Source organism: Ipomoea triloba, chromosome 13 (genome assembly GCF_003576645.1).
Source record: "Ipomoea triloba cultivar NCNSP0323 chromosome 13, ASM357664v1".
Classification (NCBI taxonomy): domain Eukaryota; kingdom Viridiplantae; phylum Streptophyta; class Magnoliopsida; order Solanales; family Convolvulaceae; genus Ipomoea; species Ipomoea triloba.
In genome coordinates this window covers 2,591,348-2,608,171 of record NC_044928.1, presented here as the reverse complement: position 1 = coordinate 2,608,171, position 16,824 = coordinate 2,591,348, and the positions used below count along the sequence as shown (strand labels likewise).

Sequence of the window (16,824 nt, the reverse complement as noted above, 5' to 3'; positions counted from 1 at the left end):
TTTTTTTTTTTTTTTTTTTTTTTTTTTTTTTTTTTTTTTTTTTTTTTTTTTTTTTTTTTTTTTTTTTTTTTTTTTTTTTTTTTTTTTTTTTTTTTTAAATGTATATATATGAAGGCTTGCTTCAAATTGAAAGCTGATTCCAAGTGCTCTATAAAGATTGAAAAAAATGCTTGAAAAAGTAGGAAAAAAAGCACTATCTAATCATCATTTTCATGCTCAACCAATATCTTCTTGCATGCCTCATAACACATGAAAGAAATTCCAGCAGCAGGGACCAATTTCAGGCAGCTTGGCCCCAAACCCCTGTAAAGACCCAGGACACCTTCATGTTCCAGAATGCTTATAAGGGCATGAAGCATGTTGTGGTATTGCCTACCGTTGAGAGCTCCAGCTTGCATGTGTTTCCGAGCCACCTCGAGGGGGAAAGTCACGCCACCAGAGATGGCGCCGGCTGCTGAGCCAATCAACAGAGTTGCCATGTTCCCAATCTCTTCTTGCTTCAAGATCTGCCTGTAAGCTTTCCTTAATGTGTCATATGCATAATAGTTTGTGGCTGCATATGGAATCACTCCAATTAGGCTTGGAGTGAGCCCTCTGTATAGCTCTGCAGGCCCTTCCTCTTTCACGATTTTAACCAATGCATCCAACACGTTTTTGTATACACCCCTCTGCCATATTTGCAGGCAGACAAGTCAGTCCAAGAATCTAAACAGGAGATCAAATACATACCGGAACTGGATTTATGCATAGCATACCTGAACGGTGAGTCGCGTTTTTAGCAGCTCGAGTGGGTAGGTGCACAACGTCGAGCTAATTCCAGCAACAGCGCCTGAGATCAGAGAAGCAGGTCCAGGTAATCTGGGCTGTTCATCTGGTTTAGACGTCAATCGCTTTTTGAAGGTCTCATATACAAATAACTGCATGCATCATCACAAAAATATACATCAATGGTGAATCATTTGAAACAGTGATTCTAATGTAAACAACAGACTAACCCAAACTGATACAGAGAAATGAGATACCATACCTCTATTGCCTTGCTTGGTGCCACTCTTATTACATTGACCAGATTTCCACTGAACAGCCCTTTCCACCCTTCATTCTTCATGATATTCTGAAACACTTCATTTGTTGAGTGCCCATAGTTCCCCACCATCATATGAGTCCTTATTGTCTCCAATGGAGCAACTGATGTCCTCGAGACCGCCCCTGCAATTGCCCCACTGATCAACCTTCTCAAAGATGGATTCCCAACCTTAACCCTCCATCTAAGACCAACCCCTTTCTTCTTCTGTTTCTTCTGCCCCCATTTCTCTTTCACCTCTACAACTTCAGTTCCCGCTAACTCGGGGAATCCACTCTCCTTTAAACTGACATCGGGTGCCTTGTACTGCCCAAACACATTCAATCGCAGGAGATTTTCAGAAGAGCTTTGCAGACTATGGGATATCCCAAATCCCATCCCCATCTGCCACATACTTGCAAAGTATCCACCAGGGTGATAGCCTTCATCTTGGGGACACCACAGAAACCCAATTCCAGAATTCAGAAACAACTCATCTTCCTTCTCTCCAGAATCTCTTAATCTTCTCCTAACCATATCCTTAAATACCAAACCCAATCTAAATTTTTCTTTTGATTGTCACTCCGCTATATCCAAAGCCTGGATTCATAGAAGGCTTAAGGTTCAACTTAATAAAAGCATACAGAAACCTCTTCGGTTTTCTATAACCTAGACAACTCTGAACTCCATAACCTGATATTTCACAGAAAACAGAAAAAGAATCAACTTTTGGCAAATGGGTAGTGCAGAAATAGTCTAAAAATCCAATTTTTGATTGAACAAGAACAGAAAAAACCAAGAAATGATTATTTTTGGCTACTGGATTAACACTGAACCATACCTAAAAGTTACGTTTGGGTAAAATCCAGATAAACTTGAGAAGAATCTGTTGAATACAATAACAATGCTCTATGAATACATTGCTGATAAGGGGAAATCACAAAGAATGGGTGGAGATTACCAGGTGAGTTTTATTCTTTTCTATGTCCTGTTTCTTGGTATCTCCTCCTTCGCTTCTTTTGGAGAGAAATGGTTGGAGGAGTGGTTTGTGTTTTTTTATTGTCCTAAACTAGGTAGAGTATACCAGTTATGTATCAAGATAGTGACACTGAGAAACACGTAAAATGAGTGTCATTATGCACGTTATAACTTGCCACTGTATCATAGAGGCCGTGCATCCTTTGTTTAAACAACCATGCTTCCTTAATTTCCGTAACTGACATTTTTTTGGGTTGAATCACGAGGTGTCTTGAACAAATTCTAACTATAGGAGGCACCTTTTAAGCTCGTATGATTTTCAGATTATTCCTTGTTTGCACCGGGCCAATCCAATTAAGGGGTAATGTGCTGGTTAGATTGATTTTTTCATACGAAGGGGGTTTGAACTCCCAACCTCTCTTAAGAGATGAGAGTGTACGGCCGCTCACGTCAACTAAACAGGTTCCGTAACTGACGTTAATTCATTGTTTTATCTATAAACTTGAATATTTACGTGTATGACATTAAGCTTAAGCTATCGTTCAATCTAATACGATAGTGCAACAAGTCATCCAAATATCTCATCAAATAAAAAAAGGTTTTCTATAAATAGTGCTCCGTATAAAATTTTTATAGTGGTTAATAGATACCCATAAACATAAAACAATTAAGAATTATAGCATAAGCACAAAATGATCGTGATATTGCAAATTTGACCTCCCATCTTATTAACGCGATCAAAGAACCCAAGCACAAGGGTTGAAGGTGTAGAATCAGACATATTTATAAAGAGGCAAATTGCTGCGCTATCTGGTGGCAATGATTATTGTTTATTAATTTTTTAAAGAAATATTTAAATTTAAGAAACTAGAGAAACATCTTTGAAACTTTTTTGTAAAATTGTGAGAGGAAATGGTTGTTGCGCTATCTGGATGGCGATGATTATTGCATGGCTACCATAATGCTATTCTTAGGCTATTAGCTAGTAATGTTTGGTTCTTGATTGAAGTTATTTATAATTTATTTTTACATAATATTAAGTTTAATAGTAGTATATAAAATTTATATATTTAAAAAGTACATTAAAAAAATTAAGTGACTTTATAAATAATAGTAAATAGCACTAATAAAATAAGGGAGTGGAAGTGATATAATAGAATGCCATAAACTTCATAAATGAATACAACTAATAGAGAAAACTTTTATTGAAAAAAGAATAATTATTTCTTCCATTTAATATGAAGAAAAAAGTTACAGAACAAAAACTGTGGCTATTCTAATTGTACAGTCTATATATACACAAGCAAGCATGGATCGAACCGGGTGAGTATAGGGATATAACACGACTCTCGTACATAAAAGTTATAAGTCTAAGTGTCTGACTATTACCAACACCTCTATTGAACAAGTCGCACAAGATCTTTCTAGTACAGTTTATCTCTCTTGTGTAGTTTGCAAGCTATTACACATGAATGGGCCTCAAATAATTTTTTTTTTTTTTTAAAGTAAACATCAAAATATCAGATGACTATTCTGAATATTTTTAGTACAACTACAATTATAATCTCAAAAATGGAACTACTCTGTCTTTTGAGTCAAATATGACCACATGCTACAAACCTGTTGTATCTATCATCCTCATCTTCCTCTAAATGTTTCATCTCTGATCCAAGCCACTCCACCATCCTATAAATTTCCTCAGACAATGGATGAGACTTGTCATCTGATGAAAACCCATGCAGATTCAGAGAATCATCAATGCTTCCTACATCAACCCAACTAAATGCTACCTCTTTCTTCACTCCTCTAGATCTCATCCCTTTTCTGATGTTTGCTACCTTCTCCCACTGCCCCTTCTCAGCATACAAATTCGACATCAACACGTAAGAACCTGAATGCTCGGGTTCCAAAGCGATCAGGGCTTCGCCTACCCTCTTAGCCATCTCTACATTGCCATGAGTCCTGCAAGAACCAAGAAGGCTTTGAAGTACAGAGATTCCTGGTCCTCCTGGAATTCGGGACATGAATTGTTCAGCCTCGTTTAGCCGCCCTGCACGGCCAAACATATCAACCACACAAGAGTAATGCTCTGCAGATGGTTTGATTGAGAAATCTCTAGTCATTGAGTTAAAAATCTCAATCCCTACATCAACTATTCCTTTATGACCACATGCTGTCAAAACAGAGAGAAACGTTATGGAATCTGGCTTCACGCCTTTCTGCTTCATCTCTTCAAACAGAGAGATCACAGATTCATAATCTCCATGTCTTGAGTGGGCCGAAATCATGGCTGTCCATGAAACTTGGCCTTTCTCAGCTATCTCATGAAAAACTCTTTGGGATTCAAAGATACTCCCACGCTTTGCGTACATGTCAAGAAGGGCACCGAAAGTAACTGGATTAGTGTTCAGGCCGAGCTTTATCAAGCAAGAATGACATCGCAGTCCATGCTTCAAAGAAATGGATTCAGACGAAGCAATTGCACTCAAGACACTCCCAAATGTATATTCATTTGGTCGTGACTCCATCATAGCGGATGAAAATATCTGTAGAGCATCTTGATACATCCCATTTTGAGCATACCCTGAAATTAAAGCATTCCAAGTGATGATGTCTTTATGGTCAAGCTCTTCAAAGACCTTCCTTGAGTCTTCCATAAACCCAAACTTACCATACATGGTTATAAAGCAATTGACAACATTTAATTCAGAGAAAAAGTTTGACTTCATACAAAATCCGTGAACCATACAACCTTCTGATATCATATTGTTCATTGTTAGGGCGTGAATTAGTCCAACAAATGTGACATCATTAGGATACACCCCATTTCTTCGCATCTCATTAAACATTGCCATAGCATCCTCTTCACTCATGGAAAGCATTGTTGTCCAAGATACAACATTTCGTTCAGTCATCCTTTGAAAAATCATCTTTGCATCATTTATATCCCCACTCTTGGAATACAATGCCATCAAAACATTGCAAACCGAAATATGAGTTCCGTAGGCCCTCTTGATAGCCAAACCATGTATCTGCTTCCCAAATTCCAAATCTCTTTGCTGCCCACAAGCTGAAACTGCACTAGTTAATGACACATGATCTGGTTTCATGCCTTCTCTAACCATTTCAATGAACCCCAAAATAGCTTCCAATGCATAACTCCCTTCCTGTGCATAACCTGAGAGGAGGGCATTCCATGAAACCAAGTCTTTACTTGGCATTTCACAAAATACTCTTTCAGCTTCTACAATTTTCCCCCACTTCAAATACATAGTCACAAGTGCATTCCCAATAAAAACCTCAAATTCCAATCCTGACTTCATTACACAAGAATGCAACTGACTTCCAAATATGAACATTTCTTGAGCTGTACAATGAGAGAGAGCTGTTGTATAACTCACTGCATCGAAAGTAACCCCAAGTGCATGCATTCTATGTGCAAAACATAATGCATCTCCTCCATTTTCACACCCAGAAAGCACCGTATTATATGAAACAGTATCAGGATTCTCCATGTCCTCAAAAATAAGCATGGCATGACTGAACTGTCCAGATTTGCAATACATATTCATCAATGAATTCGGGACGGTAATATAAGAAAAGAATCCACTTCTTATAGTAAGACTATGTAATTGAGACCCAAATGTCAAGTCACCTTTGCAAGCCTTGAGAGCTAACGCAATGGCAACCTCATCAATCTCTGAGACACCCATTTGAAACTGTTTCTTGAAAACTTTAAGAGCTTCAAATTGGCTCTGGTGAATAAAATTAAGCATGGAATGGTGTATAGACTTAAGAGCTGGTCTAGGACTTCTATCAAACAAGTGGTGCTCATTCTGAAAAGAGCACAAAGTCTTCACCAACTGCAACGGTTGTCTGGCTATTCTCTGGAGTGCTTTGGGATTCAGTTGGCAGGTAAACATTGGAGACAATAAACTCTAATGGCAATGAACCCAGTCCACATAAATATTTGAGAGAGAAACAACCAACTGAGACTAACAACTTGATAAATTCTCACCCTTTAGAACCCAGGTTTCATGCTTCCAGAAAGCACAAGTAGCAATGGAGATTCACTGCCAATTATATACATTAATGCTTTCCATATCATCAGTGCTGATGTAAAAATCATATCCGGAGAAAAAGAACCCACGCTATAAAAGAAAAGTTTAATTGAACAGAGCCCCAGATAGATTACTTCAGAGTTCAGACATTCTTGCAAGCATTATCTCTCCATGAAGAAGAATAAATTTCAGCAATAAAAAAGCAGTAAAGTAATAGATAAAATTAAAAAAGAAGGAAACTTGACTGAGAATAAACCAGAGACCCTGATGATAAAATTAAAATTAATAAATTACCTGTGGTTGACTAGGACGTTTCATTGAATCATTGTCGACGGAGCTCAAGCTGTCGCCGGCGGTAGAGGCAGTGGCGTTGTCTGCTGTCCGGAGGAGAAACGGCGACGACAGTGTATGCAGTGGAAGCATAGAAATATATTACAGAGTAATTTTCTTGGAAAGCATAAAAAAAAAAAAAATATATATATATATATATATATATATATATATATATAATATTATTTGGGGTCGGGGGGACAGGTGGGGAGAATTACAAACATTTTCTACTCTCATTCTTTAAAAATTATCCACATTATCATTATATTATTCGGTCGTTATACTATGGACCATGGTCATGGTTGATACTGCAGTTGTGTTGAAAGGATACTGCAGTTGTATTTGAAAGGGAACTGCAGTTGCGCGAAACAGATGCCGTGTCATTCATCTGAAAATGCAGTTGTGTTGAACGAATACTGCAATTGTGTTGAAAAGATACTGCACCTGTGTTGAATGGATACTGCAGTTGTGTTGAACAGATGAATGACCTCTGTTATGTACAACTGCAGTTTCCTTTCAACACAACTGCAATATCTTTTTAACACAACTGCAGTATTCGTTCAACACAACTACAGTATCAGCTATGATCATGGTCCACAATGCATTGTGGATCATGGTCCACCATATAATTTGTGTATATTATTTGGGATTGGGACGAGACGGGTGGGGAGAATTACAAACATTTTTTACTCTTATTCTCCAAAAATTATCCACATCATCATTCTCATCGGGGTAGGCATTTGTGATTTTTGATGGGATGGAAAAAATTGCCATCCGCATAAGTATATGTACATTCTATGCTTTTTAAAGAAAATTAACATATTTTATGCTTTATAAAATACGGTATCTTTATTCGAGAGTTTTTGAATGCACTAATTAAAAATAGATTCGTTTAAGAAATTGAATAGAAATAAATTTTGCTTCAAAAAACAAAAAGAATAGAAATAAATTTTGAACATTCTGAGTTCTGATTTAATACATTAAGTTTTTACCTTCAAAAGAAATAAATTTTGAACAATAATGTGTTTATGCCAATATTTTGAAGACACGTAACTTTAATTTGTTTGTTTTCATTTCCCCTATTTTAAAGATTTTTTTTTTGGATCTAAATGGAAGGGGACACCCGAGCAACTGCTAAAAAGTTATTTGACACCAAACTGGAATGCCTAATTTGTCATATCCTCATTCCTCCAGCAATCGAAAGAGGTCGTTTGGTGGCTATTCGATCAGGGTAGCGCCTCAATACAGTTTTATAGACTTTGCCAATAGGTCGGCGGCTGATTTGATAGCCATGAGGTGGGTTCTTCATTCTGATTAATATATTTGGCTCTCATTATTTTCTCCCATGGGCAATCATCTTCATTCAGAATTGTCCAGCCGAGTTTAGCTAGATATGCTCTATTCATTTCTTCAAGTTTGTGAATTCCAAGACCCCGTGTTCTTTACTTAAGGTGACTGTCTTCCAGCCAACTAGATTACAGCGTCTCCCTTCTTCGGTGTTTTTTTTTTTTTTTTTTTTTTTCGTACTACTAACCCTATTTTGTAGATATTGAAAAATTGTCATATAAATGGCCTATTAGTGTTAATCTAAACACTATGATCCTAACATCTAACCATAGGTCGAATTTGGATTGGTTTGTGTATATTGATGCAATGAAACAATATATTAAATATCAGAGGTAGTTTCGCAAGGCTCAGGACCTCCAAAACTAAATATGGCATGAATTCAAAGTGTTCTCCTCTTGTTAAATTATAACATCGTGTTTTTTCATGACCGTTGGGGGTGATAGGTAAGTCTAGCAGAGTTTCCAACTCGGTCCACTACTCCTCATGGCTTATGTTTATTGCTCCGGGGTTAATCCAATAGGATTGTAGATTGTCAAGCTATCACGGATTAGTGGCAATTACTCTAACATAGCCATTTTGAAGGGGTTTTTTTTTTTTTTTTCTTTTTTCTNTTGTCAAGCTATCACGGATTAGTGGCAATTACTCTAACATAGCCATTTTGAAGGGGTTTTTTTTTTTTTTTTCTTTTTTCTTTTTTGGTGAAGTTTACCATCAATTTGAGTTAGGTTAAGATGGATTCAAATTTTCTGGATAAGTTTTTATCTCACACACAAAAGTCTATAAATTTAGACTAGTATAAATATATTTTTATCCTTTTCGAGGTTATAAAATCAATTGCTAAAATGCTCTCTTTTGTGCCGAGCATGTAGTGTTTACCTGTTGAAATGCAAGTAATGACTAAACTATATTGTATAGACGCACATTTATCATATCTTCAACCTTTTTCATTGTAATTAGACAACATTTTACATCCATTATAAGCTAAGAAACAAATAAACTTATCCACTCTCATAATGCTAAAACTAGAATAAACTCTATAAAGATTCTCCCTTTTCACTTTAATTAACTGCCAAAGAAGGTTGAATCCAACATGGTCTTAGATCTTCTTAGATGACAACAACACCCTCTTTCGATACTCTGCCAAACCCCACAATGGATATATGTTTCTGTATGCCGAGTAATGTAACATGCAATTCTTCATGAAAACTCCCGTAATTTCCTACCACGTTAAAAAGTGAACGCAATTAGATCATAGCTAGTGATGATATATATAAAATGTAAATATGTAGTTTCACTATCAGCTTATAATTTTAGTTGAGACGGAATATATTTTTCAATTGTTTGCTACTTGAACACATACATTCATTGCAGGTATTGAAATTACAGGTTGTGCTTTTCTAGTTTTACCTGTTGGGGGAAGTCACCATTTTCCATCTGAGAATTTATTATGAGTTTTGCTGCAAGGTGGAGGGGCCTTGTATCTCTACCAGCCTGTCCAGTGTATGATTATTAAGGATCAAACAATTCTAGGAGCATTTAACCAATAATTTAAGAAGACTGCTTTAAAAGAGTTATATTGTCACTTTTCGTTTCATGGGCTTGGTGACATTCCTATTATTGGTGCACAACTATAAAAATTGTCAATGTGCATGACTTTTGTTTCTTCCCCACTTTTGGTCATTTCGATGATCCAGTGAAATCGCACTGAATTTTATCACATAACATGCGAGACACCAAAGCTTATGGACAAAATGTTCACTTACATGATATACTCTTATATAAAGTGAGATTTTTTACCATAAACTTTGGTTACCTGTAAGTCATGTGACAAAATTTGATAAGATTTTACCTAAAGGATCAAAAGAGAAAAAAAGAAAAAAAAATTGTGCACTTCTAATGGCAATTTTTTATAGTCGTGCTGCAATAGTAAGAATGACACTAAATTCGTTAATAGTTATACGATTGATCCGGGTTTACTTTATAAGGTGGATCTATTTCAATTTACATACTGAATGTTCATAATTCAAATTGTGAATATTCAGTATGTAAATTGTGAACAATTAGCTGTGAATATTCACTATATAAATTGCGAACATTCAGTATATAAATTGTGTATTTTGAATCTGGTCCACTTTCCACGGAATAATTTGCCTAAATTCGTGAAACCGAAAGTGACAATAACGTTTTCCAATATTACTATTTGGAAGAAAGTTTACCTGGCCAGAATGAATTAGTCCCATCAGAGCCCATGCAGTTTGAACCAAATTTGAGCGATTTGCTTCAAGTTGTCTATACACCTATATTCAGAAGATTCATAAGCTAAACGATACACTTTTACATTTTATTTTCTTGAAAAATTCATAAATCTTGTTCTAAAGCGAGTAAACTACTAAGAACTTAAATATATTCATCTTTTATGAGCTACATTGACATTACCTTGTCTGGACAGGAACGATAACTTTCTCCCCAACCACCGTCATCCCTTTGTGTGGTTAGCAAGAACTCAACACCTTTACGCACAGCTGCACAATTGTTATAAGTCTTGCCTAATGCTGCTAGGCCTCCCAGAGCAAACCAAGAGCCATACGTGAAGCACACGCCCCAATTACCGTACCTGATCATATAATGGCGACAACATAATAATGTGTGTGCTCGATCGAGCGTGCGTATTAGTTTCAACTATTCTATATTTTTTTTTTCTTTTTTTTTTGGTTATAACACACTGGTAAAAGAAAAGAAAACATACCATGAACCATCAGGCATTTGGACATTTTCAAGGTATTTTGCAGCACTAGTGATGAAATTATCTATCTCTTTTGTTCTGTGTCCAGGGTACAGCTTCTTAAAGAGCACAAAAGCTTGAATTGCTGAAGCAGTGCACTCAACATACCTGTTTGGAAGCTCACTTAGTCTCAAATTCATTCATTTTAAAGAGGCAAAAACAAAAGGCAAATGAAGACAGGAAAGTTACTCATGCTCAATAACAATGTCTGCAAAGAATTCTGTAGGGTTGAGCATCTGTACATCAATCAAATCAAGCAATTAGGTAAGCCTGACCTGGGCTATAATACACATGGGCTAAACCATACTAAAGACTGAATCCAATCAATTAGTTATTAGTTAATCTAACCTATAATCTTATAAAACCATATGTTTCTCTCTTATTTTTCAATGTGGGGCTCTTAACAAGAAGAAATTACCTCTAGCCATTCCGAGGAACCTGCAGGTTCCCATGCTGCCAAACCACCATTTTTGCTCTGTCATCAAAAAACAAAAGGTCCTTGGTCATTTGTTTAGTAATATAGGATGAATTTTTGCGTGATGAGAGAAACCTGTAGTCACTATCCGAGGATGAATTGGCTAACACATACTCAGTAATCAGAATGATGCAGGCTCTGATCCTTACCTGTAAGGAAAGCAATACATTAACTGCATCGTATAGTCGTCCCGGTTCCAATTGCTCACCAACAATTTCAGGAGGCATCATTGACAAAATAAGACAACACTAAAGAAACCAAAGGGAAGAAATATCAAAACATTTACTCCGTATTAGTTTTTATCTACTCAATTCAAACTTCAATTTTTTCAGAGAATTAGATACCTTTAATCCTTCAGCAGTGCAATCAGAAACCTGCCATCCATGATCTTGATCCGAAAAAGTCCATGATCCTTTAGAAATGTGCCGATACATGCCCTTAAAGTCACCAGAAGGATTGTCCTTGACCTGTAAGAAGATATGTAGTGTTATACACAAGTAAACAAAAGAATAAAACATAGGGAAACCAATTTTTTAATAAAGAAAATCTGAATTCTTGCTCTAACCTGAGAGTTTTTTATGAAGTCATGTCCTCTTCTAAGAGTATCTTTTATCGCATCAGTCAAGTCACTGGCTAATAGTGCTTGAATGGCAAAACCGGTATCCCATTGCTGACTACCAAAGCTCTGAAAATCAATGGATATTAGGCTGAACTTAGAAACATGGAATGTGAAAGAGGGGGTACTAGTATAAGCTATATGTATTTGCAAAGTGTTCTTGAGAAAGCTGCGTTTTTTACTAACCTGCATCTTCATTCCATCTTCAGCAATCCATATATAATCAGGAATTCTAGCAAGATGCTTTTTAAAATAATCACCATTGGGGTCCTCAACCCAACAAGCAAACATACATAAGACCTGCATAATCAAGGTCAGGCAGTTGTAGAATGTAAATACCACCATGCCATATGATAGTCTAATCCATATTAAAGCCATTTTCTTACCTTTTCCACACAGCCGATGGTGATGTATCGACTGTTCTCATCTTCATAATGTATGTGCTTCATGGTAACTTCAAGAGCTTTTTGTCTCAACTTGTTGAAAGGCCAACGAGTCAATAGAGGCTCTGTCAGAATATAACAGCTATCCCACATCAAGTCTTGTATGAGGGGATGAGGATAGTAGAGATCCTCCTGCATCAAGAAAAAAGATAAAGGATGAACCCACTAGCTCAGAACAGTTGGTAAGCAGACTATTAATGTAATTGTAAGGTCAGAGGTTCAACTGGATAGAGTTACCTTTGCACACACATGTCGCGCCTTCCTCCAGTTAATTCCATCATATGGTTCATCATACAGCTCCTCTCTGAGTTGTAAAATAAGAGGTGTGATTGGACCAACAAATTTCTTGCCATACAAATAAGACATGGGCATATAAACCATTCGACAGTAACACCACATTTTTGCTGCATTGAAGAAGAACAAAAATGATTGCATATAATAATTTATCAAGCCAAGAAAGTTCTCCACCAAATTTAGGACATCAGTATCAGAGTTTCTACCAACCTGGATGCATAGGAAGAAAAGATGGAAGGATCCAAAATTCAGGAGGCATAGGATTACACCCTGACCAGTCAAATAGTCCAAGTATCTACATACAAAATAAAGAAATTAAAGTTTGTACTTTATCCACAAGAACTTGGCATTGGCATAGTAACAACAAATAAACTGTAAGAATCCTTTATGTAAATATGTAATCATACCGATAGCCACGTCTTTCCCCAGGAAGGAATTGCCTTGACAGTACCATGGTCAAGAATCCATTTCCTTGCTCGAGCACAGGCATTGTTCTCACCACCATCTGCTCCTTCTCCAAGAATGCGCATACAAATGTAGCTTAGAGCTGTACAGAACATAGTGCTGTGTCCTTCAATGTGTAATCCCCACCCACCATCTTCATTCTAGATTATGTTAAAGTCAATTTTCATTACTCAAGCAAACTTATACATAAAAAACATAGATAAATCTTAATACATGAAAATTTCTGTACCTGGTGACAGTAGATATAACGAAGAATTTCTCTACGATGCTCTGCTGGGAAAACTGTATTAAGGTGGCCGGTTATGTATAAACACATGACCTGAATGTTGGGTTGCCAAGAAGGGGAACACATTTAATCAATAGTTCATAGAATCATTACGACTTATCATCAAACACCTGATGGGTGTTCAACTAATTGTAAAACAATCAATTGAAGAAGATGAAAGAAAACAGTTGAGGATCGGAACTGACAAGAGGCGGAAGGAAGAACAAGGGGCCGGCATTTTCAGCTGGCCAGTGGCCATCGCTGGCCTGCAAGGCTGAAAAGAAGTGGACTGCCCTTCTCAACGCCGCCGTGGCCTTTTCATGGCTGATTTCTTCTCCATCCTCTATCTTCACTTGTGGTATTTTCTGTTGGAAATTCTTCTCCCGGAGAAACTGTACGTGTTCAAATTCAAAGGATTAAACATGCTTGTAAATTGTAATGTAAGACTCATTTCCATATACTTGAAGCTATTAGAGCACTTCCATGCTAGTAATGTAAGACTCATTTCCATAATTGGGGAATGGAGATGCAGTCCTGACATATTCTCACGACAGCAAATACCAATTTTGGTTTTCCAGGACTGTTATCAAAATGATAATTTTAGTCCATATATTTAATTTTTACTAGTTTTGATCTCACCATTATTATTTTAGTACCAATTTTGGTTCTGCGACTATTGTTTTAGTGCTAAAATTCATCTCGTAGGTCACCCATCCGTTTAAAATATGCAAAAAAAATAAAATTATTAAGGGTATTTTCTTCATTTACAACTTAATATCCCAATTTGAACATGAATAAATGGACTAAGTCCTAAGAGTAATCAAAATTTACAGTTTTCCTCCTTATTTTACCTTAATTTGAAGAGGAGAACTGAAATTGTGATCGATCTTAGGACTTAAATCCATTTATTCATACTCAAATTGGGATATTGAGTTGAAAATTAAGAAAATACTTTTAAAATTTTTAGATTTTTGCATGTTTTAAACGGATGAGTGACCGGTGAAATGAATTTTGGCACTAAAACAATAGTCGCGAAACAAAAATCGGTACTAAAACAATAGGCGTTAGATCAAAATTTGTAGAAATTAAACATGTGGATCAAAATTATTGTTTTGCTAATAGTTGTGGCATGTGGGATCAAAATACCAATTTTTGTCCATATAATTTATAAATTTTGGTTTTTGCTCTTCCCATAAAATTAAATACAAGTACTGATTGGATGGCGGATGATCACAATATTGACTATGTCCATATAATTTATAAATCTTTTACAAAGCGTTCGTGGGAATAGAGGAATTATGAAGGACATTGATCGGTAGGGAGGAATAAAATTAATCAAGAGTGAATATGTCATCTTAATTTTTTTTCCTTTCGCCCGTTTAACCGGTAATTTAGACGGGTTGGGTTGGAGAATTTTCAATCCGACCTATATAACCCATATTCCCACCCCACACCTTCAAATTTTTTGTGTAATTGAGTATTATATTAATATTTTAAAATATCTACTATACTAATAAGAGGCAAAGAGAGTTACGTCTAAAATGGGTAGAAAAAATGGCGGTCAAATTATTTAATCAAATGGATGGTTCAGATTAATTATTTAATCAAATAGATGGTTAAGATAATTCAGATTAATATTATTAATAGAGATTACCTAATTTAACCTTACTTTTATGATTATCCGTTAAGTTTTCCGTTAAATATTCTCTTCTCCGTTAACATTCCGTTAACTTTTAACTTACCCATTAATTTCTATAAGAAAGGTATTAGGTTCGAACCTCATCTCAATCAAATTTGACATAATTAAGTTTCTCACTCTATTTTACTCTTATTAAATTAAATAAATTAGTAGCTACAATAAAAAATGCTACATATGTATTTCTTTAATTTAGAATTATGTGTCTACAATACCTTTATTTGAAAAAATTATTCATTATCAAAAAATTAAATTAAATAAGAGAAATAATTTCATTAGTTATATTGTCTTTATTTTCTCTCATGCAAAGATTCTTTACATTCAAATTTATCAATTGATATTGATTACATTGTCCATTATCTTATTTTTACAATATCTTGTAATTAAATATCAAAGTTATAGTACAAAATAATGTTATATATTTAGTTACCAAGTATTTTTTTAATACTATGAAAAAAATTTAAAATAATTTGAACTAATTATATTAACTACATACTTGGGGATTGGTTGACAAAGAGAGTACTCAAATAATAACCCAACAAATTGAAGCGGAATACTCTATTTTACTCTTATTAATTAAATAAATTAGTAGTTACACAAAAAATGATACATATGTATTTTCTTTAATACCATGAAAAAAATAAAAAGAATAGTTTGAAACCAATCATATTAACTACTTGGGGATTGTTGACAATGAAAGTACTCAAATACCCTTACCAAGCAAATTGAAGCGAGAAACTACCCTTTTAATATCTTTGGAATACATAATATTTTAAATTTTCAAATTTTTATTAATTTATTTAATCTTTTTCTTAAACTAGGATTTCTTTATCCCACAATAACTCATTCAACAATAATGTTGAACCAAATGAACCCCAAGCAGAACACCTAAAGGAAAGTTCAGCTCCTATATCATAATCTCATTGCATGAAAATTTATCAATTGATATTGATTACATTGTCCATTATCTTATTTTTACAATATCTTGTAATTAAATATCAAAGTTATAGTACAAAATAATGTTATATATTTAGTTACCAAGTATTTTTTTAATACTATGAAAAAAATTTAAAATAATTTGAAACTAATTATATTAACTACATACTTGGGGATTGGTTGACAAAGAGATCAGAGTACTCAAATAATAACCCAACAAATTAAAGCAGAATCACTCTATTTTACTCTTATTGAATTAAATAAATTAGTAGTTACACCAAAAAATTATACATATGTATTTCTTTAATACCATGAAAAAAACAAAAAAGAATAGTTTGAAACCAATCATATTAACTACTTGGGGTATTTGCTGACAATGAAAGTACTCAAATAACGCATTACCCAACAAATTGAAGCGAGAAACTACCTTTTAATATCTTTGGAATACATAATATTTTAAATTTTCAAATTTTTATTAATTTATTTAATCTTTTTTCTTAAACTAGGGATTTCTTTATCCCCAATAACTCATTCAACAATAATGGTTGAACCAAATGAACCCCAAGCAGAACACCTAAAGGAAAGTTCATAGCTCCTATATCATAATCTCATTGCATGATGTTGTCATCTATGCTACCAACAATAATCGAATTGCAAATAAAACACTACCAACAAAAAGGAAGAGAACAAATAGTAAAGATGAAGACAATGACAATGTTACTCAAAAGAGAATTAAGAACACTTAGAAAAATTCAAATTAAAAGTAGTATTTATTTAGACTATCATTTTTAGACCAAATATTTAAACTATCGATTTTACAAGGTTGCAAACATTTATTTTAGTAATAATTATAATGAATTTTCTATATTATCTTGGATTCATATACTTTGAGTTAGATATTTAAATAAAAAAATTCGACATTCAATTACTCATGTATAAACTTCTTCTATATAATCTTGCATTGATATACTTTCAAATATTTATTTAAATATAAACATTGGGCATTAACCCATTCGCGCAATACGCGTATAAAACTAGTATATATATATAGGGTCAGGTTCAGGTGCGGCCGT

At 34.8% G+C, this 16,824-nt stretch overlaps 3 protein-coding genes and 1 long non-coding RNA gene across 10 annotated transcripts; 1 reads left to right on the top strand and 3 right to left on the bottom strand.

The window, feature by feature from the left end:
- Positions 1-85: 85 nt before the first annotated feature.
- LOC116001625 (adenine nucleotide transporter BT1, chloroplastic/mitochondrial-like) lies at positions 86-2,105 on the bottom strand. 2 transcript variants are annotated; one of them, XM_031241515.1, is made up of 5 exons: positions 2,025-2,105; positions 1,905-1,949; positions 1,028-1,756; positions 756-917; positions 86-668 (listed from the first exon to the last, which is right to left on the bottom strand). In XM_031241515.1, exons 3-5 carry the CDS (start codon positions 1,598-1,600, stop codon positions 198-200), a joined length of 1,206 nt encoding a protein of 401 aa, XP_031097375.1. In that variant the 5' UTR covers positions 1,601-1,756; positions 1,905-1,949; positions 2,025-2,105; the 3' UTR covers positions 86-197. The 2 variants fall into 2 exon arrangements, with proteins under 2 accessions (XP_031097375.1, XP_031097374.1); XM_031241514.1 differs by having other exon boundaries at positions 1,905-2,030.
- Positions 2,106-3,397: 1,292 nt separating this feature from the next.
- On the bottom strand, positions 3,398-6,530 carry LOC116001010 (pentatricopeptide repeat-containing protein At4g32430, mitochondrial). 5 transcript variants are annotated; one of them, XM_031240907.1, is made up of 2 exons: positions 6,397-6,530; positions 3,398-6,192 (listed from the first exon to the last, which is right to left on the bottom strand). In XM_031240907.1, the coding sequence occupies exon 2, from the start codon at positions 5,962-5,964 to the stop codon at positions 3,637-3,639; it is 2,328 nt and encodes a 775-aa protein (XP_031096767.1). In that variant the 5' UTR covers positions 5,965-6,192; positions 6,397-6,530; the 3' UTR covers positions 3,398-3,636. The 5 variants fall into 5 exon arrangements, with proteins under 5 accessions (XP_031096767.1, XP_031096766.1, XP_031096768.1 ...); XM_031240906.1 differs by having other exon boundaries at positions 3,398-5,928; XM_031240908.1 differs by having other exon boundaries at positions 3,398-6,114; positions 6,397-6,513.
- A 1,014-nt stretch (positions 6,531-7,544) lies between these two features.
- Positions 7,545-10,912, top strand: LOC116002438. Of its 2 annotated transcripts, none has more exons than XR_004094465.1 (4): positions 7,545-7,728; positions 9,151-9,279; positions 10,229-10,441; positions 10,611-10,912. It is a non-coding gene; the product is annotated as an uncharacterized LOC116002438 (long non-coding RNA). The 2 variants fall into 2 exon arrangements; XR_004094464.1 differs by having other exon boundaries at positions 10,229-10,423; positions 10,611-10,911.
- LOC116002437 (beta-amyrin synthase-like) lies at positions 8,504-13,518 on the bottom strand. The gene is made up of 17 exons (XM_031242576.1): positions 13,326-13,518; positions 13,084-13,173; positions 12,797-12,994; positions 12,600-12,684; positions 12,333-12,499; positions 12,039-12,227; positions 11,839-11,952; positions 11,602-11,721; positions 11,381-11,503; positions 11,186-11,284; positions 10,980-11,036; positions 10,751-10,797; positions 10,526-10,669; positions 10,216-10,393; positions 9,996-10,076; positions 9,187-9,270; positions 8,504-8,998 (listed from the first exon to the last, which is right to left on the bottom strand). Exons 2-17 carry the CDS (start codon positions 13,168-13,170, stop codon positions 8,876-8,878), a joined length of 1,896 nt encoding a protein of 631 aa, XP_031098436.1. The 5' UTR covers positions 13,171-13,173; positions 13,326-13,518; the 3' UTR covers positions 8,504-8,875.
- Positions 13,519-16,824: the final 3,306 nt, after the last annotated feature.